The sequence below is a fragment of the Netta rufina genome (genome assembly GCF_964035555.1).
Source record: "Netta rufina genome assembly, chromosome: 10".
NCBI lineage: Eukaryota > Metazoa > Chordata > Aves > Anseriformes > Anatidae > Netta > Netta rufina.
In genome coordinates this window covers 10,118,147-10,143,640 of record NC_140133.1, presented here as the reverse complement: position 1 = coordinate 10,143,640, position 25,494 = coordinate 10,118,147, and the positions used below count along the sequence as shown (strand labels likewise).

At 40.4% G+C, this 25,494-nt stretch overlaps 1 protein-coding gene across 1 annotated transcript in view; it reads right to left on the bottom strand.

The window, feature by feature from the left end:
* Positions 1-3,434: 3,434 nt before the first annotated feature.
* Positions 3,435-25,494, bottom strand: part of DOCK3 (dedicator of cytokinesis 3) — a gene marked incomplete at its 5' end in the record, with an annotated part of 212,463 nt that continues 190,403 nt past the window's right edge. The window contains 12 exons of the mRNA XM_084292895.1: positions 3,435-7,956; positions 8,176-8,258; positions 8,834-8,956; positions 12,575-12,662; positions 13,512-13,630; positions 17,096-17,248; positions 19,204-19,285; positions 19,840-19,975; positions 21,524-21,645; positions 22,714-22,830; positions 24,109-24,192; positions 25,225-25,404. Coding sequence (XP_084149021.1) covers positions 7,450-7,956; positions 8,176-8,258; positions 8,834-8,956; positions 12,575-12,662; positions 13,512-13,630; positions 17,096-17,248; positions 19,204-19,285; positions 19,840-19,975; positions 21,524-21,645; positions 22,714-22,830; positions 24,109-24,192; positions 25,225-25,404 — 1,794 coding nt within the window. The 3' untranslated portion in view covers positions 3,435-7,449. The remainder of the gene's footprint in view (positions 7,957-8,175; positions 8,259-8,833; positions 8,957-12,574; positions 12,663-13,511; positions 13,631-17,095; positions 17,249-19,203; positions 19,286-19,839; positions 19,976-21,523; positions 21,646-22,713; positions 22,831-24,108; positions 24,193-25,224; positions 25,405-25,494) is intronic.

Sequence of the window (25,494 nt, the reverse complement as noted above, 5' to 3'; positions counted from 1 at the left end):
CAAGGAGCTGCTGAGTCTGTACAAAGGCAGGGGTCAGCTGGTGGTGATGAAGAGGAGTTATTGGCCTTCATCCCCGTGACCCCCTGATGACCACCACCAGAAGGCACTGCGCAGGCGCAGATGGGAGGAGTTTATGGAAATGGCTTCTTGGAGCTAATTTTAATACAAATCAGGGATAGGTTATGCATATGTATGGGTGTTTTGGGAAACTCCATGCACACGTAACTCTTTACTGCATATAACCAAGGCAAGTTGCTGCGTTGGGGTGTGCATGCCTTTGGGAGCTATCCCGCATGTGCCCGGTGCCAGAAGAAAGGAAATGCCTACTTTATAACTCATTTGCTTTGAGCTGTAGAGTTCTTCTACGAATCACTAACAGGTGCCTTGGTGGGTGCGACAGCTCACCTCAGCGGGTGGGGATGAGGAGCGACCTGTTCCTGGTTTGCCAGGAATTCAGTGCTGCGTGTGACCAAGTTCTGCAGGCCCTGGGTGTTTCACGGTGAAAGCTAGGCAGAGGTATCTGGTCACATATGAGTGAGGGGAAGGAAGGGTAGTTTGAAGAATACCTAAACAAAACGTTCCCTTTCAATTTTGCATGTGGAAAAGGATGGTGCTTACAGAGCGAACTGTTATGGAGATACAGATGTCAATCCCAGCATTTACATGGTTTACTTGTTTTTCACATTGATAACCACCAAAGCTGGGATTGAGGTTGTTTCTAGCCAAACAATTGCTATTTAATTAATAAATATTTGCCTTGGGGAAGAGAAGAAAAGAATCCGAACCACTTATCTCCAAACCTTAGGGTTTTGTGCTGAGCATGCCTGCAATGTATGGTTTTGGTGGGCTAATAGTATGAAGGGAGAGTGTGAGCAGGGTAGGGCTAACAGGGAATCTGGTTTATGATCAGCTCTCAGATAGAAGTTTGATAGGAGGTTACAGTTACATGAAGGGCACAGCACTGTGTGCTCATGGTGAGGCTGAGGGGACAATGAAATGTGGTGTTTGCTAAGGGTGGAGGTGAAACCAGGTTACATTTTGATGAAAATGTAGCATGGACCTGCCCTGACTGACTTGAGTAGGAGACATAGTGGAAACATTAATGTGAATTTGATTTTACTTTGTGTCAGGTGGATAGAGAAGCCTGTGAAAAGGCACATGAATTCTCTCATGATAGTAAAGAGAAAAGCTGTAGACCTTTTGAAATTGGGCTATAATTTGTGTGTATGCGTATATATGTGTGTACATGTATATATATAATTGTACACATGTATATCATTCCAAATACTGTCCAGTGAAGCATTTGCTAGTACAGTACATGCTAATGCAGCTACAGAAATAAACAGAAAAATAAAACAAAGAGCTTGCTGTATGCCGGTGGCTCATTAGCCACACTGGAATGGGTTAATAAGATTGCCCAGACTTCAAGGCTAGTATGACTACCAATATGTACACTAAATAAAGCTGTGCATGTATGTCCATATCAATGGTAAATACGTGAATGAAGTCTATGAATTCATAAATGGTTCTTTACTTTTAATCTATGTGGTAGCATGGAAGCTAGTTTCTAATCAGAGTAAAAAGGGGTGGCAGAAGAAGCCAAGCAATTGTTGGTGTAGAATATGATGCTTTCCTGCCAGATCAAGGAAGACAGAACTCAGCATACGCTCACCTAACGATACCGTGGTTCCTGAGGTAAGCACAGGGGGTGTGATGAGGACAGTGGTGAACAAGCAGGTCGCGTGGATAAAGGTGGTGGTGGTGGGACAGGGCTATATTAATGGCTGCAGGATAACGGTAATTTGAAGGAGTTGGTGAGAGCCTCAGGGCTGCTGATGGTCCCACGTCACCGAGTCCATTACCTGGTGCACGTGGGACTCTGCACCAGCTAAGCTGCCAGCTAGTGGGAGACAGGATGTGCAGTGCCTGCTCGTTTCAGCTCCACGAAAACCAGGAATAGGAAAAAAATACTCTGAAACCTGCTATTTACACAAAACTATGCTGTGTTTGAGGCTTCAGTTGTGAGAGGTGGAAGACAGCAGCCGAACTCTCCGCAGGTGACGGAGCTGTTGCACAGATCCATACAACGGTGCAGGCAGGGATGGTCGCACCGCAGACTGAGCACCCCCTAATGGTTGGCACGGTGTCAGTGAAGAAGCTGGGATTTATGACAACTTTCTGCTGAGCAGTAAAATTCAGCTGCCTGAAGTTCAGTGAGCGCTACCTTTTATTTCTTTGTTTATTTAAAGCCTCTAGGAATAGAGGTATATTTCCAGAGAGGTGGCTGAATCTTTATGGGCTAGGTTATCGTATTTTCTAGAGGTTTACTTATCAGTTTCACAAGACAATTCATACTGTGCTATACAGGTCACATATGGAAACGGCTGAAGCTCTGACTTAGCTAGGGCGAAGTATCTGGCGAGGGTATTTAGATTTCAATCTAACTGTTGTGGCTTAGTTTAAATGAAGTATTTGGCTTGCATTGAAACAATTGTTCTTTTGGCTTTAATGGAAATGAGATTTCTTTTAACTTGTTTAAAGCCAAGGGCTTCAGCTGTCTTTTTGTACCAAATACTCATTTCCTACGCTCCAGCAGCAGATTTTTTAGCTGAATTAAAAAAAAAACAACAAAAATAGACTTGGTAAGTTGGGCTAAGAAGATATTCTCAAAGAGAGTGCTTTATGCAGACACTTTTCAGGTGTCAGCTGAACACTTTTGCCATGTTACGTGTACTTTCAAGTACAACTGTCCTCATATTTTTATGTGATTCATGGGGTATATAGTTAATGAAGAAGTGGGGGGAAGGCGGGAAGGCAGTCTATGTACACCCCAGGGCCAGTTTAAATTACACTTTTATTATATTTTACTAAGCTAAATGGCTTTTGGGATGAGTGGTTTTTTTTTTTTTTTTTTTTTTTTTTTTCATTGTCAAGACAGGATGGGAGAACTGGGTTATTGTTTCTGTCTCCTGGGCCCTGACCTGATTTATTAGTTCTAATGGAAGAAGATGGGCATCTCCGAGATTAACTCTCATGTAGTAATGACTATAAATTTTAGTTTCTACATCTTATTCTTTCAAATCCATTCTGTTAAAATGATTGGTATTTAAACATTTAAAATTGAGAAACAAAATCACTGCCAAAACATCTTGCTATTGCATAAAAATGTGAACTAGGCTGCCGCTCAGTGCACAACTCAAGCAGAGAGGTACCTATCAAGGAACCGACTCAGCTGGATGTGGAAGTACTCCCACAAAACTCCATTAAAGCTTCTGCCAGACAAGGAGGTGCCTTGGGCTGCTGCAGGGGGTTGCGGTGCTGCCCCTCTCTGACAGCTGCCTGGCTTGTGACCAGCTAGAGAAGCCTGAGGGTAACCCTGTCGGGAGGACAGCAATGAATGTACAGCTGTACCATTTTAATATCAGGTATTAATCTTTAATTCCACATCACAGCAGTCGAGTGAATGGGTAAGGGAAAGAAACCCAAAACAAACAGCAGATATTTACATCTAAAATTCACACCACTTATTTGTTGGTTCTGGAAACATGCTATCACAATATATACAATGAAGTACCTTTAGGACACTTGTACAAATTATTTTTTCCTTTTAAATTTGATTTCCGTTATAGATAAGATAGCTGTTTTGTTTTTATTTTAAACATGGATACACAAAAGAGAAGTGGTTAGAGGTTTTTGCCTTTTTTAAATAAGCACAGAATGCCAGAGGTTAAAAACACATTTACAGGGCAGAATACCAGTCAGACATCACAATCTATACATTTTTTGCTCAATTTCCTGTACAAATACACAGCATTCAAATGGGGTTATTTACAAAGAAGCATGATTAGAGGAAATTTCAAATATCACATAATTTGTTTCCCAAAGGCTCTTGCTCTCTCCAGCCTCCCCAGTTTTGGCTGACTCTCCCACAGAAGGGATATGCAAGTATCTCTTACCTAAGAAATGGTAAGTACGCTAAAAAGGAAATGAAGGAAAGGACGGAAAAGGATCTTAGTTTTGGACGTTGCAAGAAAACCAACCCAGTCACTGGAAAAAAAAAAAGGGTGGGATTCAGAGAATTTTTTTTTCTAATTGCTTTTCTTCTGTTACTGTAGTTTCTTCTCATTTTTGTTTCAGATGGGGCCAGCAGGTACACTCACGATGGAGAGATTTGCAGCAGAATTCTGCCAATTTTTTGAAGAATGCACATGCTATTTTGTTATGCAAAGAAAACCCAAGGAAGGCAAGTACGTATTCAATTTAAATCAGAGTTAAGTATAGCATGAACGAGTCCTGTTCAAAACATCCCGTCACTGTGGTTTATACAAAGCATCTTCAAATCCTGTTAGACAAGTGCAACAACTGCTGTTGCTTCCACCTGCTCCAGGCCTGAGTTTGCTGTTGGAGTTGTACTATGCTATCAGCCACCCCACCCTCCAGAGAAGTATTAGTTCCATGAATTATTAGTTCCAGCATTCACAAAAATCTCAATAGCAGTCTATCTTCTGCACCCTTTAAGTTAAGCACTGAAAAGGGAGACAGAGTATGTGGTAGATATCAGAACTGTAACAGAAACTTAACTTCAGAGAGGCTCATATTTAGTAAATTCAGTAATTCCGTCCTTTTTTTGTGTGGACCTGACATAATTTAGGTATTTGTATACAACATCTGATTGACCTTCAAACCCTTACAAATATGTAATTATGTCAGATACCCAAAAGGGACTCAACTACTGTTGTAGTCTCTCTAATCAGAGCAAGGTGACACATTGTAAGAGATTTATTAGAGCTCCAGGTGGCAGGCTTTCCAGCTGACTGGGACTTAGTCCCACGTTAATTGCATTCTTGCTTTGGCAAATTTTTATTTTCAAGACCTGCTGTTTTTTTTTTTTTATTTTTCCCAATGAGGAAATTCAGTAAATCAGTACCTTTACTACTTTCAACCCTCCCGTCAGAAACAACAAAACAAGACAAGAAACAGGGGTAGGGGAGACGGAATTGAATACTTGTTCCTCTTAAAAATTTCTCTTGAAGAATCTCAGTCAAATTGGAGGATAACACACTGAAAATATTACACTAATTCCTAAGGAATTACCTTGACTTACCTTCACTGAAAACATAATTGAGTTGATTTTTCACACCTGTGTTCTATACCAGAGACCCAGCTTGGTTCGTTACCAGTTAGGGTGGTCCTACCATTGGAAAACTTGTTTCTGCTAGAGATGAAATGTCCACTGTAGGTCAGGTTTTAATATCATTCTCTTCTTAACTGTGAAGGTCATAAGGATTACAAGCAGCCTGTGTTAGTAATAAAATAGAGGAAGCACGAGAGACTTTGTTCCAGGCCAAACAGGCCATTTAAGAAACAAATCCATAATTTATTACTTTTGCATGGGCTAGAGCTTGAGAAAGAAAACGAATACATCCTCTTAAAATCCCCTTCGTATGACAGCTGACAGAGCCCAGATTTCATACTGACCATCTTTAGGAGTTCAGAAGCAACGTACTCTGCCCAGTCACTGTATTTAGAGGTAGTGCTAAAGGTGACCTGTAAAAGACTTAGATCCTTTTTTGCTTCTTTACGCTGTTTGTAGCATGAGAAACTGAGTGGCTAGGGCAGGAATTGGATATAACAGTTGATGCTATTCGCTATTCCTGTTTCTGACACTAATTTATGTGGTGGAGGTAAGTCTTCTATTTGAATGTGCTTCAGATTTTTCAGTGGTAACTTACCATCGTCTGAAATGTGCTTTGCAATCTGCAGGTGGAAATGGTTATAAGGAAGGCTAAAATGTGCATAGTAGCAGAAAGGAGCATTGCTTATCTAAAAACATTAAGTATTTGATGCTTTCTTTAGATTGAAAGTTTCTTGAAAAATATGAAAATAGGAATAAAAGATTTCTTATAGTTCTTTTTGAAGAACAGATCTTGGCTCTGTTACCACAGAACTTTTTCTTGGTTTGTCTTGTACTGAACTAAGAAAATACTGATTAAAAGGCTTGTTTTGTATACACAGACTTGTACTGTCTCCACCTCTGCATAGTTCCATTTCTTGTTTTTTCTTTTTTTCCACCAAAATTGCAAAAAACTACACTTGCACCGAATTCTTCATCCCTTTCTGGAGCCTGACAATAAATAAATAAATAAAAAAGGGGTGGTTGGGGAAGGCAGGGCATAGGTGGAAAGCTGTTTTACTGCATGGGGAGAAAAGAAACCTTCCAGAAGAGAGAAGCTCTTAAGCTTCTTATACTTTCTAAAGAAGCAAAAGAGGAAACAACTGTTTCTTCTTTACAGGTTGCCTTTAAGATTCCTGACTCTAGGGTGCACACTAAACACTGGGCTTTTCTTGCATCTTAGTGTTTTCTGTCTGCTGTGAGAGATGGAGCTGCTGCACACCAGCTGCGGTGAGATTTCGAGGGACTGAGGACATCATGGTATTGGGTAATGAATCTCATGAATCTCAGCTCCTGGGTGATGGAAGGTGGTGAGAACGGTGATGTTCAGCCCTGAGGCAAGGATTGTTGGACGTGATGCATTTAAGCCACCTTTTCTTTACTGGTGAGTCGCCAACCAGCTGTGGCATGAGAAACTTTTTTTTAAACCAGAATAGAAATGCTGGTGTCAACAGCCTGCCCGAAGTCGGGCATGGGAAAGGCCTACAATCAGTCGCAGCTCCAATGGCTACTAACCTCCCCTCATCCTGTAGCACTGATGAATAGCATATGGTTCCAATGAGAAAGCAGGTTGGTTTAGCCAGTGAAAGCAAAATTTAAGAAATCAAACAGTACATAAAAAACAAAGGAGGCAGAGTTTGTTGGAAATGATATCTTGGAAATCAGCGCATCAGCACTGGTTAGATTGCCTCAGCACCCATGAACCAATGCAGGGAGATCACTGCACAGATATGTACAATCCTGCTCTCAAAAGAGCCAATTTCTTCTTAGAATTGCCATCTTTTCCACTGCCTGCAGCTCATGCACCTTCCAGACTGACAGTTCATAAAATCCCTGATTTCAGCAATGAGCTTTCACTTCTGTACAGCAACAAAATATGTCCCTAGTGCAACTGCTTCTACTCACGTGGGTCTCAGAACTAGGAGGAAAGCAGTTTCAAAATCAACTTGCCCAATTTCCCCCTTCTTCTTCCCCTGCCGCTTAAAATTGTATTCTTCAGCTTCTGCAGGTCTCTATGGCTTGTGTGCCATGTGGTGCGGTTAAGAAACTGCAGAAGGAATAACCATCCACTGCACCAAAAGTTAAAAAACATAACGGAAAGGTGTAAAAAGAAATTAAAAAGGTAAGCAGCAACCTCCCATGCTGGCCCAATTGCTTGTGTGGGCTCCAGCCATAAACCTGCGGCAGTAGAAAGGCGTCTTGCTGTTCTGAGTCCTCACCTCTGCTTTCTGCTCAGACCTGGACTGATGATGCAAGCTGCTCACCAGGAGTTGTCCCTACTGCTCACTGATGCCATGCTCCCATGCTACCCTGGCCTGCTCTTCCTTCCCGCCGCTCACTGGCTGGGACACTTTACGATGCAATGGGCGGTGTTTGTCATCATCTTCAATTATCATTCCCTCCTCGTTCTCCATGTTTGGCAGCCGGGAGTGGTACGGTTTGGGGGGTAGAGCGGGAGGGTCCATGGTGTCCTGAGGAATGACTCCTGATGGAGCGGAGTGGCTTCGGCATGGCTGGGATTTCAGCGTCTCAAGGACATCAGGCTCAGAGAGACTGTACCTGACAGGGAGGTAGGGTGTCTCTAGGTCTTCGTCAGTGTTCCAGGCCTGGCTGGGGACAGAATCCATGGTGTCTGTGCGAGGAGGTGGTTCAGAAGAATGTCCAAAATTACTCTCGCTCAAGGAAGAGACACCACTGCTGGCACTGCCGGATAAAGTGGAGTTGCTTCCATCTAGACCAGACTGTGGACTGGTGGGTGATGCAGGGATAGGATGAAGAGGGGACTGTTTAGAGAAAAACAAAAATCATGTTAAAATTGATGAGGGAGGCAACACTGCAGCTTGTTGCACGTTTCAGCTTTGGACAGCGATGTGAACAACAATGCGGTTCCATTTGTATTCAAAACATCAATTATTAATGGTTTGTATGTGCACTGCCTTTGTAATGCACTTCTGCATTACTCTCTTCTCTCCTGCAACATTTTATTTATTTATTTTTTTTACCTTGCGCAGTGTTCGTGCAGGCAGTGCCGGAGGAGCATCACTGAGCTGGTGATGGAAGGCATCAAAGTGCAGTGCGTAGTGTCCTGGAACGAGACAAGGATCAGAAATACAGGCTTGTGCAACCTCAACTGCCATGAAAGAGTTGGGGTTTTAGATGCTCTGGTGCCAGGTAACAGCTCCAAACGCTGATAACTCCACTCCAGCCTAGGCTTTCTTTCTGATAGATACCGTGGAGTGCATCTGTCACATCACAAAATGCTAATGAGAAGTTTAGTGCAGTGATAGATTTCCACCCAACCCTGTTATCAAGGATCTCATGGCAAGGCAACAGGCTCGTAAACAATGGATGTTTGAAGGTTTATTTAATAGCTTTGTAACTGTGAGTTATTGCTGAAGATAGCCACTGGCAAGAAGCCAGGCCAAACCTCCAGCACGCACACACCTAATTCTAGTCCATACAAGTCCATGTATTACTGTAACGATTGTAAAAATTTGAAGTGTTGTCCAGCACTAACCTAGCAGACCAGGAAAGACTTTGGCTTGTTTCTGGTTGTTTCCATAGGGAAACACAAAAGGCTGTGGTCAGCTTTCAGGTGGCCTAGATTTATCTGGCGTGACTGCATCGATTATGCAGCAGACCTTCTGGGCTTTTCCTTACCATGGGGCAGGCTTCGGGGAGGTACTGGTGGGGCCAAGATGCTCCCAACGTGGGCAGACAGGAATGGCAGGGCCTCTCTTGTTCCGCTGTCTAGGCTCCAGCTACTGGGCGCTGCTGGCACAGCTGAAGGATTGAAACAGATTTAACTTGGGTAATGGAACAGGGGGGTCTTGGGGCCAGAAGGATTGGCTTTCTGGTGTGCTCTTCAGTAGTAAAAAAGGGACAGATTCTAGAAACTTTGTGTATGGTAGGATTGAAGGCAAACAAAGGCATCATCTAATCTACAGCGTGTTAAGTTTACAGGGTGCTTTGTTAAAGAAGTTAAGAGTTAGGTGATCACAGTGTTTGTTAGTCTGCCCATCTCCCCTTTACTGATGCCCCCCCAGCCCATTTCTAGCAGATGTGAAGAGCAGTAGAACTCCTTTTTTTTTTCCCAAGCCATTGAGTAAGTAAAAATGACACCTCACTGACAGAACAGCACCTAGCTCTCAGTTGTGAGCTCTTCTGCCTGGTGGCAAATGATTACAGACCAGGAGGGAATGTGTCCTGAAACTGGATGGCCTGTTGCTGTATTACAGTGGCTAAGCAGAGAGTGAATCTGTGGATACCTCAATCGGTTACAGAAGAAATCAGGACTTCACAGATCCAATTTACTAAGCAACAGAGTTGATCAAAAATGTGATCACCAAATACTTAAAAACAGCTGTTTGGACTCCTTGTATTACAGGGTTAGCTGATGAGATCGAGCCTTTGTTAATCAGAAAAAGTAGAGGCAAGTGTAGTCCCAAGCTACTTCGGGGATTCCCCCTCTGTGTGCTTCTTGGTGGGGCGCACTGGGCACAAACCTCCAGACAACAGCAAGAAGGCTTTCCTCACAACAGATGTCCAGTATGGTATGTGTGACTTTTTCTCATCAAAATAATAGTTGTATCTAACAATGAGAATTTTTCAGGATCTCAAGAATTTTGTCGACAAAGATAATTAAAACGCATCTCCCTCTCTTCCAAACACACTGAAAGAACCTATTTATTCTGAGGAGATGGAAATGCAATAATTTTATGTTTATTTATAAACGATTGATTTTCTTCAGATTTGCTAAAGAAAAATAGGAAAAAAAGTAATTCAATGAGTCTACCAAAGAAAACTGATATTAAAGATAGCTTTTGCCTTTGTTAAGTTTTGAAACATGAAACATGGAAGCCTGGAGAAACAGGCGTGGAGTTTGACATAGGAAGAAAATTTCTCTGTAATTAAAATGCCTGCAACCATTTTTTGCTGTGTTTCTTTTCTGAAGTGACTTTGAAGGGTTTCTTCAGTATTTTTGTTTCCTTCACTCATGAACACAGGCTACCCAAGACCTAAAATTCCCTAAGGTAAAAAGATCAGAAAGTAACAGCCTCATAAGACAGAACAAAAGCAATAAAATACAAAAGAAAATGTTTTTGAAGAGAGACTCTCAAACTGAGGAAGGTGTATAAGTGAGATACCAAGAATCTTGACAGAGAATAGGTTCAAACCAAGGGATATATCTCAACACAGGTGAGCTGGCTTCAGATGAGCTTCTTGAGCACCCTTGCTCATGCTGTGCGCATGCCAGAGTGCTCTAATTTGCAGTCGGTGTCAAAAGGCTAAAATGGAGAGGAGAGGGACAAGAAACGTAATGATACCAGCATCAAGTGAAAAGGACAGAACAATACCTGGCTTTCTTGGCCTGTAGAATGACTGCTTTTTGTTTAACACTGAGATACAGCAGAAGACTGAAGAACAGAACATGGTACCCCAATGCGTAGCCATTCATGCTTTCTCATTCCCTCACTCACTGACTTTTGAGTATAAGTGCTGGAAATCATCCTCGGGTCAGACAATTTTGGAGCATGGCTGCTGCCTGTTAAAACCAGTGCTTAATCCAAAATGCTTCAGGAAGAAACCTACCCAGGGAGCTCCAGTGCTCTGTACTAGCCCAGCTCTCTCTTCTCAACAGTCTTCAGTGGCTCAGTAGCCAAGTTCAATTAGCAGGGAAGCTGAACATGAACCGTTCTACTCTGGGCGACTGATGTCACCCTGTTGTCAGTGAGAATTACTGAGCAGTGCTTCTGTAAAGGCAAGGAAGGGGGTGGAAAAATTCATTGGGCATGGCTGTTACCAAAAAACAAGGCATCCTCACTAACAAAGAATGATGAAGGCTCAAGGACTGCAAAACTGCTTGTCACCGTGCTTGTGCTACCAATCTGGCTGAAGAGCTGGGGTTCCCGTAAGACCATCCCCTAAAAACAGTTACTGAATGTCATCTGTCTTTCGTGGCTCCTCTGGAGGGAATTTGGTCCTGGATCCCCTTCTCTTTGTGCTACATACTAGGCTATTGTATAAAGACTGGCTACAAATACAAATTTAAGAATTATTTCTTAACAGGCAATACATCAAATATGTGCCTTTTCCAGTTCCTTCTCTTGTCCAACAAGAAAAACTTACCATGTCTGTCATGTTCATTTCGAACGCAACATGGCTAAGCCAGAGCTCTTAATTCCTCATTCCCTAGTCTTAACTGTTGTCACCATTTATTATCGTCGAAGTCATCTATTTAGAACTGTACGTTGGGTTTTGGTTTCCATCTCAACTGTTCTGTAAGGCTGCCACATTGTTAAAGTAGTGGATTCTGACTTATTAGAAATTCTATTAAAAAAATTGGATTTTTTTTTCCCCAAATACAGTTTAGTTAGGCACAGTTGACAAAACAAGAATACTGACAGATGTCTAATGTTATGCATGTCAGCCTAGAGGACTGCAGTGGTCTTTCCTGGCCTTAAAAATGTTTGACTTCAAGATACTGTTTTCCTAGCCTATGACCATTACCTGCTCATGGCAGCACCCTCAACTCATGGATTTTTGTCCACTTTTCTGTTTTTTCAGAATGCTGCCCCTCAGATCATTTTTTGAGCCCATCGCTTTGTCCATGGCACCCTTTCACAAACTTCTCCCTTTCCGTTACATCAAACAAGCTCCTTCTTTCATTTTTTTTCCTCCTCCTCCCTGCTTGGCTATTTATCATCCTTTGCTAGCTACTGACAGGCTCATTTCCCACCTATTTGCAGATCTGTCATGCCAGCCACCAGGATCATCAGGAAATTTTCACATAAGTCTCCATTTTTTCTCATGCTGCATCTTACCTTATAGTCACTTCGCTGTTTCTCTTTAAACCCTTCCTTAAAAATTTCTTACTAATGTTTTCTGACTCGTACTTTTTCAAAGCCATGAGTTAAGCTTACATCCCTAATGATAAACTCAAGTAAGTATAAAACTACCTCATAGAGAAATTACAAGAAATTTTACTATTTTGAAGAATAAGCGCACATTAAAAAAAGAAAAAGATTTATACTATCCGAAGATAAGCAACAGTATACCTCATAATTTTTTTGAAAATGGTCTCAATCTTCTTTCATATATCTTCTCATTTGCTTGCTTGGGGGTTTTGCATGATAAAGGCTGCAGGATTTGTTTCAATAATAAAATGCTAAACTCAGAAAGCTTTCTGAAATAGAGAGCTTTGTGTAACTCCTTCTGTGAATGATCTAAAGTGACTGTAGGCTGGCAGAAGGCCCAGTTAATTAAACTGTTAATTAAATAAATTGTGAGAGAATGCACTCTGCCAAGAAATGTAGAAGCCCATTCAGTCAGTACTTGCTGTAGCATGACCAGAGTAATAATATTTTAGCAAGCATGCATGTTACCTAGGAAAAAGAGTACCTTTCTCAGCCAGAGACAGGTTGGGATCACTGCAAGGTTTGCATGGCCCAATCATTTGCTGGATCAAGGCGCGCTGGAAATTTGGAGGCTAAGGGAGAAGAAAGCACAGAAAAACGTATAAAAAACAAAACCAGTATAAGATGGTGCACCTGTGAATTTCTTCACACTTTTTAGGCAAGGAAGGTTATTTAATTAAGAAGAATCATAGAAATATTAGACTGTGTCTACCTTAGCAAGTACTGCAGTGCAGTACCAGTGGATCTCTAGAGCATAACAGCGGTGAGGACAAAATATTCAACCTGCCTGTGTTCTCTGGAGGAAATTTTCTGAAGCTTACCTGTTGCTTTGATTTTATTTGAAAGAATTGAGTTCACATGCTGAGACAGTTCTCCGCTGTGAACTGAAGTACAATAAGTGGGCATGATTAGCAGATTCCCTTCAAAAGTGCGTGCCAGTGCTGAATTAAAATGCTCGTATGTAAGCATACTATGAATTTAGCAATTTGTTCAGAGAAAGTAGTAGAAACAGGCCTAGACTGGAGACCTTGTATCAGTATATTATTTCAGCCTCTTGTGTATTTTGTTCCATTTGGAAGTCACCATAAAACTATTTAAAATGTGCTTTGAGGCTAGACTGCAAGATGGAAACATGAGTAAATTAATGGTATGACTGCTTGCAATGGACCAGGGCACAGAGCTGGGAAGTAAACACAGCTTTAACCGTCATTACAGTTTGTATCACTTGACTACCAAAGTGGGTGGCTCTCGTGGGTGATTAATACGAAGAGTTCAATGTTACTTCTTGGACCACTTTGTAAAGAATCCTAAGTTGTGCTTTTTAAAGGTGAGAAGGGAAGCTTTAAAGTGGACAACACAGTAAAAATGAAAGTCACAGTTTCAGGCAGTTGAACTAACATAAAAGAAATTAGATCTGCTACCTGTCCATTTTCCATGATAGCCGTGGGATACATGGCACTGCTAGGTCGGTCCCGGTGGGTTGGCAGCAACATCATCAGCTCCCGAGAGTGGCGGTACTTATCTGGTAGAGAGGGAGAGCCTGTAAACAAGTGAGAATAATCACGTACACGTGACAAACAACAGCCATGTCTCCGCATGCCCAGTGATCTCCTTCGCAATTTGTTCACATGATGATCTTACAGGACTCAAGAAAACACGGTGCTGAGCCCACTAAGCAGCTGTTGGTGGGGTGCATGGCACAAGATGAAATAAGAACTGGCATGTTACATACAATTAAGGACATACCATGTAAGGTGTGTAAGATGTACTTGTCCCTAGTTGTGTGCTGCAGAGCTTTCTCTTAAAAAACAAAAAGTGGCGATCAGCTGTGGCTGTGCTTTGCGGTGTCTAATGCTCCTTTACCCCATAAGTTTCGTAGAGGCATACAAATGCCACAGAATTTTATATTTTAGGATTGAATGTGGCAGAAAGGGATAAAAGCTTGAGCTACTTTATTCCTCAGTTCTGTCAGACAGAGACTGAGGTGTTGCTATGTAGTTGGTGATACCATTGTGAGCTTCCTCTTTATCAAAAAACAAAGAATAATGAGCAGAACTTTCTATAAACGTGGGTGGCATTTTGCTTACAATTCCTCTGGTTAAGGTGTTATTAGTGTTGGTATACTGAGCCATTATATGATAACAGGATGTTTACCAATGCTTAGCGTTATATCAGAGGAAGATGTCTGACTTTGTAGACTTATCAGTTATCTGAATATTTATCATTTGAGATATAAGGATATTTCATGTAGGTATCTTCCTGGAGCATGTGATTCATGTCCTTCAAGATGAGTGCCACACAACAATATATCTTCTGATATGCAACAACTGACAATGGATTTGCTAGAAGAATGATTTCAATTAGTGACTTCCTGACGTCCAATACTACTGATAGACACATCCCTTGAGATGCACAATATTGGCAGGAACTGATGATCTGAAGCTTCTAGAGTGAACTTTAATTTGCACTGATTATTTCATTGCATCACGGACACGCACTTAACAGATGGCAGCACACAGCGCATTACAGAGCCATGCCGGCTTTTGGGGAATACATGCCCCCTTTTGCAAACTTTCCACAACCACACACATTACCTGAACAGCACTCCAACATATGAGCAAAGGCATTGGTGCTGGTTAATGCAGCTCTTACCCCAGCAAAAGCAAACATGCAATTTTTGGGACTGATTCAGCACACAGTGGAAGGAACAATGTGTCCAGCAGAATGCAGGATAACCTCCCACAATTGCAACGATTCCATCAAGGGTGGAAGATCTCAGATTAATTTACGTCCCCACCCTGACATGAACAGCTGCAGAGTATCTGCATTCTAGTTCCGAACTCATTTTGTCCCCAGACATAAAACAGAAACATAATTACACGACATTATTTGCTCTTATGTACAACATCAGCTTGGAAAACACAGTGTTATGCTTTATGCTGAGTCTCTTTTACTCACACATCACAAATAGTCCTATTTCTATATAACAGATGTAAATGTGCCAAACTTCTAGGTGTGCCCAGAACTGCATCACAGCACAACCTATATGGTAAACTTTTCCATTTTATTTATCTTATCATCCTTGTTCTTTTTTTTTTTTTTTTTTTTTTTTTGTCCAAGATGCAAACCACTAGCTTCCACCAGACTGTGTATTGCGTGACCTGAAAAATCCCACATGTGCTAAATCTGGTGGCAGAGCCTAGTTTACACAACAGCTCTGCTGTTTGGTGCCTTAAATTGGTAAATAACTACAGCTACAACGATTGTTGCAGATTATGCCAAATATCCAGTCTGCTAACAAAATTAAGCATGGATACATCCAAACTGGGTGCCGTAACAGGAGTGTCTATAACTGAAGCATTTATTAATTAATTTAGACAAAGAGAACACAATCACCAAGGCTCTCATCAGGGACTGGAAACATGTAAAAAAAACAAATTAAAACCTTTAAAAAGTTTTCAGAACAGCCACAGCAGCCATATAAAATGCTGCACCTTGTACCAGGGTTTGTTGTTCTCAGCATGTAGCTGGGTACGCTGCATGTGTGCAGCACTGTATAGACTGTTAGTGAGAAAGGAAATCCTACGCTGAAGGCAGAGTTTTTTTTTTTTTTTAATTTTGAAAACATTAGTCCACTTGTAACAAGTATTAATTTTAATGGAACGAATCTGAAAATTAACATAGTTAAATTCCAGACTCAATGCATATTTTTCTTTCCAATCCATCATTTTCTTTACTGTTATGAAAACAGTTTGCTCCTGCACCAAACTGTAACTTTCTGGGTTTCAGAAGGAAGTTTTTATGCAAGTATATGGATTCATGCATGGTGCTAAGGCAGGCTCTGGGACTCATTTTTTGCCCCCGAAGAAGGGGGCTGTGTTGAGGAAGCAGTAGGGATGCCTTAAGAGGTCAGCCATGAAGTGCCAACTGGGAGTTTCTTTGAGAGTGGAAGAGTCCTAGAAACATTGTCAATGAAATTATGGGAAAAAAACAAACCTAACCCACTCATAGCTCTTTCCAGGTCTTTTTGCATTACGGTATCTATTTAAGGAGAACCAGTTTACATAATCTTTTAACTCGAGTAGGGTTAGAGCAGCGCCTTACGTGAGTTACCTCAAATGAAGTCAGAACAAACACGTTGCTTTCTTAATAGGAAAGAAGCTATGGAACGGTCAAGCCAAGTGAAAACTGAAAGATGGATACTCATTAATCTGAAAAACATCCTAATATCCTTCTCTACTGCTAGCATAGAATTAGAGAATTCTTACTGTGTTCTGATTACACTCCTATTTAAGACTTCTGCTCTAAATTGTATAGATTGTAACTGCAGTATAAGGCTTGCTGCTTTAATCTGCTGTTCAGTGGTATGATCGCATCAGCATCAATACAGTCTTCATGAATATCTTAAACAAAATGTTGGATTAATGACTTTATTATTTTCCTTAGACAAACCAAATAATTTGCTTTTGTTGTTGTTTTAAACATCAATGAAAGGCCCATGTTTGGAGAATTAGGAATAAGATTTAAATTCCTGCTGGACTGTTAATGCAAATGGCCATGACTTATTTTGGTTGCTAATGGAACTAATCTGTGTCAACAAGATCCCTGTCTCCTCAGAGCAGCAGTAATAGCTGAGGTCCAGAAAGGACTCTGCAGTCAAACAGAGAACAGGTGTCAAAGAATCCTGATAACGGGACTGTTTTTTTTTTTTTTTTTTTTTTTTTTTTTAAACCTCTACATTAACATCTGAACCAATGAGAAACATTTAAACATCTGAGAAAAAAACTAGAAATCCTAGGAAACTGGGCTCAGCTTCAAGTCACAGGTGACAACGATGCTAAGTTGGTAAATTTAGGTGGCCTGTATTAAATGAATTGTTGGCCTTTGTGTACTTCCTGTCTGGAAAGTGGATAGCTGTAGCATCATGACTATTGCAGCTTTGTTGGCAGTCTCAGCAGAAAGGTCACGGACTGGATGGGTCATGGAGACTGAACTATCCTCTCACCTCTAGAGGTGGTCCCTCCAGGACAGAGATGAGGCACATTGGTGGGGGCAGCGTGGGGAAGCTTGCACGGCTGCCGCCCATGCTGTATCTGTTCTGTGGATAAATAGAGGGCTTCAGCCTCCAGTGGTGTCAATCCAGCACCTTTCATCAGCACTAAATTAAAAAGAATATAAATAAATACAAAAAAAAAAAAAAAAAAAGGAATAGAGGTGCAATGGCAGAGCTGCACACGTAAGGTTTGTGAAGTACCTTGCTCCAGCCACTGACACTGGCCTCTCATTTTCACAAGCAGCAAATTCACCCAATTCAAAAAGAAAACGAAAGGAAAAATCACCAAGGAGCAAATCAAAGTTGTATTATCACAGAGGAGCTTAGCATAGGGTTTTTCATCATTACAAACAACTCCATTCCAAACAGCAGTGTTGTAATAACCTGGGTAGTGACTTGCACACTGTGAAACAGAGAGGATCTGGGACTTTACTAGAAATAAAATCCCTTAGTAAGTGGGCAATGTCTGGATGCTATGCTCACCTAACTTGAAAGTGAACAAAGCAGAGAAGCAATGTATTATCAAAGGCTATCAACACATTAGTAAGGGTAAAGAGTAAAATCAATATACATTTAAGTATTTTTTGGTATCATTATTTCTCTTATTGTTTCCTCATTAGCAGCCATTTACAGCACTCATCTCTGGGAGGTGCTGTTGACTCATCCATCAGCACCATGCCCTTCGTAGCATTCATTGCTTTAGTTTCTAAGCAACAGCAAAGAATACAGTTAAGAGGGAAGCTGGTGCTGCTGTGAAGTCATCAAGCTCAGAAAGACTGGCACAGCCTGCCACTGCAAGCGCTGGCTTTTTAAAGTGACAAAATTCTGAAATGCCACGAACACCAAAACCCCTCAAATCCCCCCTAAGATTCAGGCCTCTGATGCCAGCTGAGGCACACCCCTTTAAAGGTGTCTTCCTGGCATGATGGCCCTGTACTCAGTTCCATCTTCCCCTTTCTGTCATGCCACTTTCATCTTGTTACTTTACTATTTCAGATATCATTACTTTCCTTCCAGCTCATGGTAATTAGTGAAGCTCTATGCCTTTGTTTGAAGACATCCACTTCTCACCTTCCTATTCCATCTGATCCTTCAAATAAATCACTTTGATAACATCTATGTCATAACAACAACCCGTCAATTAAGATTTTACTGCAAGATTGAACAAAACAGCCCAAACCTGGCCTGAGAGAAAAATTTTCCTTGTTAATGAGCAACAGAAACCTCCCCTGCTCCGTACTCTCTGTCCATAAAGAAGCATATAGTTCCCCTGTATGGGAAAAAGGGGTAAGATTTAACTAATAGCCTCCATCTCTGTGTGTGTCCTGGATACCTTCTTCATACGCCTGTGAAAAGAGGTATAGAAATTTTTGAACCTGCAACTGAGAATCCAAAATGAGATAAAAAAACAAAAACAAAAACAAAAACTTGAATAGAAGTTATCAAAGTCAGGAGATTACACAGAATACTTTTGCTTCAGCTGTGAGGCTTGAGAAAAAAATGATTAGCAATATCAAAACCAGCTACCACAACAGCAAAGTTAAAGCATTTCCCAGCAGGAAAATCCTTCTTTGTCCCCATTTATATCTTTCAGTGTTCATTGCATACATACATGTATGCTTCTGTATACACAAATTTCTGCTTAACTGCAGTACTTTTAAATGCTGTAATTTCATTAAGTGCTTAAAATGAAAATGTTGCATTTGTCTTCATGATCTCTCTCTTTGAAGTACTGTACCGAAGAATATTCTTGTTTTCCTCTAGATTGTCTGTCACAACTTCATAGTAGAACAACAGAAACTATTATGAAATTCAGCTGCCTGAAACCAGCATGTATCAGAAATACACTTCAAATACTGCTGAAAAAAAAGATTAGATAAATTTTCGGAAAACAAACAAAATTTGTAAAGAAATCATTTTTGATGAGGCAAGCTCCAAAAAAGAAACAGTGGTCTATTTCATACAGGTTGTATTTCAACCAATATGTTAAGGAAGCTGAAAGACTTAGGGGTATACCTGCAGTTCCGGTTAACCCTTCATTTGGGTCCATCCATTCTTACCTCGTGCACTGGAAGGGGCAGAGTTAATCATCTGGGATGGTGCCGAGTGGGTAGAGCTCAGGCTTGAGGTGGAAGGGCTGGCCTGGGACGAGGATAAAACAGACACGTTGGTGACTGAGCCTTGGTACCTGGAGTTAGGGTAAACAAGCTGCAGGAGGCAGAGAAGAGAACTGAGTGGATCAGTGCATTAGATTTTTACCTGTCTCAGGTTCCCCAATGTGACCTCTGTCTAGGAAATAGCTTCAGTGCAGGCCACTATTAATCTGCACTCTTGGGGACTCATGTCAACCTCTCACAAACAAGAACAATAATGCATGTGTGTTGAACAGGTCAGATAAATAACATGCTGACTAAAATCTCACTTTTTGAAAGCAATACTGTGATCTTGGACAGCAGCTTTTTTGTATGAATACAGAAGATTTCTTCCCGAAGTAAACCCGGCTGAATTACTCTACCGTCTTTCCTGAACAACCTCAGATTCTCCCTGTTTGGTTCTTCACAAAAATCTCACTGGACAGAACCGAGCGTGTGGATAGGTATGTTGCATAATAATGATAGGTACACTCATAAGTGTAACGCTCCAAGCATGCTCAGTGCCATCTCTGACAATTGCTCCTGGGTGCACTGGAGCCATACCTGCATGTGGTACATATCCTCAGCAGTCTCCCCCACGGAACTGTCTGTCAGGATAACCAGGTTTCCTGTTTCACTGGAGGTGTGTGATGACAGAGAGGATGACGAGTGTCGGACTGAACCAAGCATGTTCAGTGGGCTGAAACAAAAACAGAGAAAGAATAGGGGCATTATTATTTTTTAATTTGCATTTTAATTTCTGAAGTCTGATTTTTTTTTTCCAGGTTGGTTAAGTACCTGCTTTAGGTCATCTCTACATGTCAAACACTTTTGAACGTATCAGGCCAAATAAAAGCTTAAACAAATCTATAAATGTGAGTAAATATTAAAAAAAATGGAAATAAGATTATACTTAAGATAACAGTGTGTAGGGTGATGAATTTCAGAATCCAAGGCCAGGTTAACATGTCATGACACACATCAGCTGTTCTTTTAACAGAACATTCTGAAACCACTCTCATTCTTAATACCCAAGTAAGATGAGTGGGAGCAGCTTAATAAAGCATTCCAAAGGAAGCCAAGCACAAGAGACAGGCCAAAATGCAGTTTTTCTTACTGCATTGTTAGGCTTCTGCATTGCAGTTGAAGTCAACTTTCTAGCTGACAGTAAATTAATACTGTCCAACTGGTGTGCAATCTGCACTCTAATCTTTCTCAGATTCATTTTTTGTCACTGTAAATCACATCCACAAATGCTTACTTTGTATACTATAGAATCTCCCCATTTTACCCTAAGAATTAGGGTAAAATTCTTAGGGAAAAAGGCTTTACAAAGCGATGAATCTTGAGGAAAAGAATTGTATCACCCAGATACCTAATGTCAGTTGCCAAGACACTAAAGTAGCACAAGAGCTACTCAATTGTAATTTAAAAAAGGGAACCATGGATCCTGTAACTCAGGACCAAGTTTACACAGCTCCTTATGCCAGGCTAAGCTATGTAGACCCACCAAGAGAAATAAACACTGAAGAGCCATTGAAATTTCATAATCTGAGTGACATTCTTTTCACTGTTTCTCAGGCTGGCATGGATATGTACATTTTCACATAAGCAGCTTTGGCTGGATATAAAAACTCTCTTTTGACCTGAAAAATCCCATTTTTTTGTCCACAGTTAGTTTTTATAGGTGGTTCTTCTGCTGTTTGAATAAACATCCACATTTTTAGATATTTCTCTGAATGCTGAGCTATTTTCTGTTATCCTAATCAAAACACCCTTGGCCTCTTATATTTGGGTTCTGATTTGATTAAAACTAAAAACAATTACGCAAACATTTTTGGAGTCTTCAAAATGGGCACATATTGAGTTCAGTTTCTAAACCAAACAATACATTTTTCCTTTCATGGTAGATAATATTTATTTGCCGTTTGCATAACAGAAGTATGAGAAGTTGGAACCTCCAAAGTCAGATTGAATCTGGAGAGCTGAGAAGAATCTGAGTGGCAGATGTGTAAGAAAAGAGATGAAGAAACATCTGGAGGTATTTAGGATATGCTGCAAACTGGATTTCTCAACATTTTGATTCCATCCTCAAACTTTAATAATTAGCCCTGAACAAAAATAAAGGATGCTTATACCAAAACTGACCCTCCTCCTCCAGTACTATTAACTGCATTTTTGATCCTTGAATCTTAATTCAACAGAGTGCAGAGATCTTCAATATTTCAGCAGAAGAAAAGGGGGGTACCTGTGTCGATGCAACAGCTTTATGCTCTCTGGGCTCATTGGTCCATGCGAAACGAGAACATTGCCGCGTGGTGTACTAGTGCCAGAACAGGCTGGACTCAGCTTATCCAAACCAGGTAACTCCTGCACATGAGACACAGAGTCTTTTAGTTACTACAGATATTTTAGCTAAATTAGTCATGAGAAATTTACAGTGTTTTCCTCTCAGAAAAAATCTGATCTGTTTCCACGTTCTCTGTAATCATCTACAGTTACCTGTGTTTCCACAGAATAAAGAGCTTCAGTGTTTTATGTCCCTATTCTCTAACAATACTTTCCAGCCACCATTTCAGGAATTTTGGAGAAAAAGAGAGGTACAGTGTTGTTCAAATTGCAACCATCTCCATTTTTTTCTGAAAAGAAACCTGAACTCAAAAATACAGATCTTGTCTAAATTCTAAAGAAAGGCAATGAACACAGGCTGTACACAGGCTATAACCTGCATGGATCTCATCTGCTGGAAGAGAAAGGCTGTATTAAAATAATTGTGGTGCTATTTCTGGCCATCCTTGCATAGTATTCAATCCTAAAAGCGGAGGTAAAACCTTTCAAGTTCAAACCTTTTAGAAAATACTTACTTCAGTTGGAAAGTAAACTGCTAACACATTTCAGATAATTCTTTTACATTATACGGAAAGGTGTCCTTTGGTTTCATTGTGATATTGTTCAAGAAAGTGATGAGAATTACACTTGAACAGGAAGAGGAGAATGCACTGCAATTTCTGAGACCCATCTGGCAAAGATGTCTCAAGTATAGCTGTCACAGAATACTAATGTACAGCAGTGCACAAACGGATGGAAAGGTACCTTTCCTAGAGGACGATACTTGTATTTCTGGTATAAAACAGGTGGTGTGAGCCATGCTCTGGAGGCAGTTCTTTTGACTATATAGGAAATGCAAACCTATAATATTGGGTGCCTAAATCAAAGTTGGAAGCCTGAAGTAACCAACCGGAATTCATGTTGCTGTCTACATAAAAACACTTCTGGAGGGCCTAGTCCATGTTATGCTACTCAAACTATGACAGCTGTAAGAGCTGAACATCTAACGTGTTTTGTTAATCTTTCTTCTTCTGTTTTATATTATTTTATGACAAGCCTGAAAATTGAACTTTACGATTATTCTGTGATATTAAATGAGAACCAGCTTACATGGTACAAACTGGATCGCATCATCTGGAACTGGTCTATCAGTTTCTTATGCAGAGGGCGCATTTCTGGGTGTACAAATTTCTCGTGGACTGCCAGACCCACTCCTAAAACATGTACCTGTTAAGAAGAAAACAAGATGACAAAACTAAATAAATCAAGTTTAAGAGACAGAACTGAAGCCTGTCTCTCAGGTCTGTCACTGTGTAAGGGAGTATTGTAAAATATACCACTGTTCTGTACAAGACTGCCAATAATCAAGTAAGCCTAAGAGACCTGGCAAGTTTATATTACTTCAACAAGTACTTCAAGTGTGAGACAAGTATGTTATGTCACATTGGATTACATTTGTTAGAGACAACTGCAAAAAAATTACCAGATTGATTGTCTCTCCAGCAGTTAACATCACTGAGTCCTCATACAGATAATTCATTGTGACCAAGGAAATTCCTTCCCAACAGTGTCAGAAAAGGGGTCAAAGTTGCCAACAGAGATTTCAAAACAAAGGAGGTTCTGATAACTGAGCTGAACAGTAACAGTGTTCAGCAGTGTTCACTCCTTCTGTTGCTCATTTTTTATTTATAAAGGTCACATTTTCAAAGGTCAAACATACAATATTAGTAATTGAAAGAGATTATATAAGTTCTCAGACGAAAGAAAATAGTAATGATAGCAGGCTTAAGATACATATAATTCCCTACATGATCCAAACTCAGTACAAACAATAGCTAATTTTCAAACATCCTCTTGAGGATTGAGGGGAGATAAGTATTATCTTCATTTTACAAATGGGAAATCTGAAATGCAGTTAAGCGATTTGTTGACAAAGCAGGCCCAGTAGCTCTGTAAAAACTTGGCCACATTGTTTAACGTGGTGTATTTTGCCAAACCTTCCATTAACAGGGATGTGATTTTCTGATTTCACTCCCATCAAAGCGTCCAGCAAGCTTTATCTACCAAGATGTTTCACAGAGACACTAAAGAAAAACAGAACTGTAGATAGTAGAAATAGACATTAAGTTTTCCCATGTAGCTCTGCCAGTTTAATCTCAAGCCTGACCTGTCCTGACTCTGATTATCTTTGAAATATACTAGGAAGACACAATTCAAAATGCTATAAATGAATGGCAGGCCTGAAATGTGGCAAGATGTCTAGTAGATAATAAACGCAGACAACAAAATTCATGTTATGCTAGCAGAGCTTCACCTAACATTACATAAGGTGAATGGCTAGTTCATAAACTCCTCAGCCATCTCACCTCCTTTTTGTTTAAATGTACTTTAAATCTCCTGTACTGAAATTCTTTACTTCTGAATGAATCAGTTGGATCTGGTGTGTTTAAACTGACTGCTGATGAATCCAGACACCAATGTTCTTTTGTGTCTGAAAAGCAGTACCTGTTCTTGCATGAGTTCCTTGAGCTGTGTGATCTTCTCTGCATCTGCAGGGTGCTTTGTGATATAATCTTTATCAAAAAAGGCCTGTAGGAAAAAGAAAAGAAAAGCTTTCTGCTTATTGGGAAATAGTTGTCATAACTTGTCTTCAAAAGATAACAGGAAAAGGTCCAGAAATCTTAGGAGAACTAAATACATTAAGCTAACAGCAGCAGCTCAATTTTATCACTTTTAGCACTCTGGGATCCAGGTAAAGCTACAGTATGAGCGTATCAACCTACATGATTCTGTTGCTCATTTAAAGGAAACAGTGTAAAGTAGCGTAAGACAGTCCTCAGCCCTGAAGGATCATGAATCTGATCATACTTACCTATGTGACAATGATGAACAATACCACTAAAACTTTTATCATCCTATGGTTTTAATTTTGTATCATTTCCTTAAAAAAAAAATCCTTAAATTAAGTGATTAAAGTTGTAACTAAGGTAAAGGAAGAAGAGCATTCTCTGCATGGTCTGCAGGGAAGACGTCCCACACCCCTGGACTCCTGCTGCCATTTCTCAGTATCTCCACCTAGACTTACCTTTTGCAACGTGGAGTTTAAGTAACAGCTTGCTAAAGAGCATAGCAGATAACATACCAGCTAACATCGTGTAACTTTAAGGTCTCAGTGAGTCCAAAATTAGGCTAGTAAAGACAACAGTTGAGTAGCATGAATTAGCACCTTTTCCTGATTACAGGTCCAAACAGTCTCAATTACCATGAATTCCACTGCCTCTGCTGCAAAAAGGACTTATAATGTAAGCAGTGTAATAAAATAAATAAATTCTGATACATTCCTGTACCTGCCAGGTCAGGGCTTCCAGGTAAGCCAAGATTTAATCGTAAGAAACCCCACTGTCAACCATATCTACGTTGTATCCCAATTCTACATTTGGATCCTCTTGTTGACAAATGGCTATGCAAGTGCTGATGCAGAATAACCAAGCATGGGGTTTTAACCTTATATTTAGAAAATGTGCATGAAAATATCTTATTAAATGATACTTTCTTTGAAACAACAACGGAAATAAAATTGAAAAATGTTGATGCTATATTCAGAAGCAGAGCCCTGCTTACCTCCTGGTATCGTGCAATTCCTCCATTCACAGCTGCATCAATCACTCCATTCAGACACATGCTGAGAAGATTAATGTTACCATGCATTTGTTTATGCTGGTACTGGCTTATCAGTGTTCTCAGCTCCTGGTTTTTATTCTCAACCACTTGAATGGCATTTTCCAAAGGACTTACTTCAACCTCAAAAGGCAATAAAACACACTTTAATTCCATGGACACTTCATTGTGATTTATTACCTTCCTTATAAAGAAATGATACACTAAGATGGT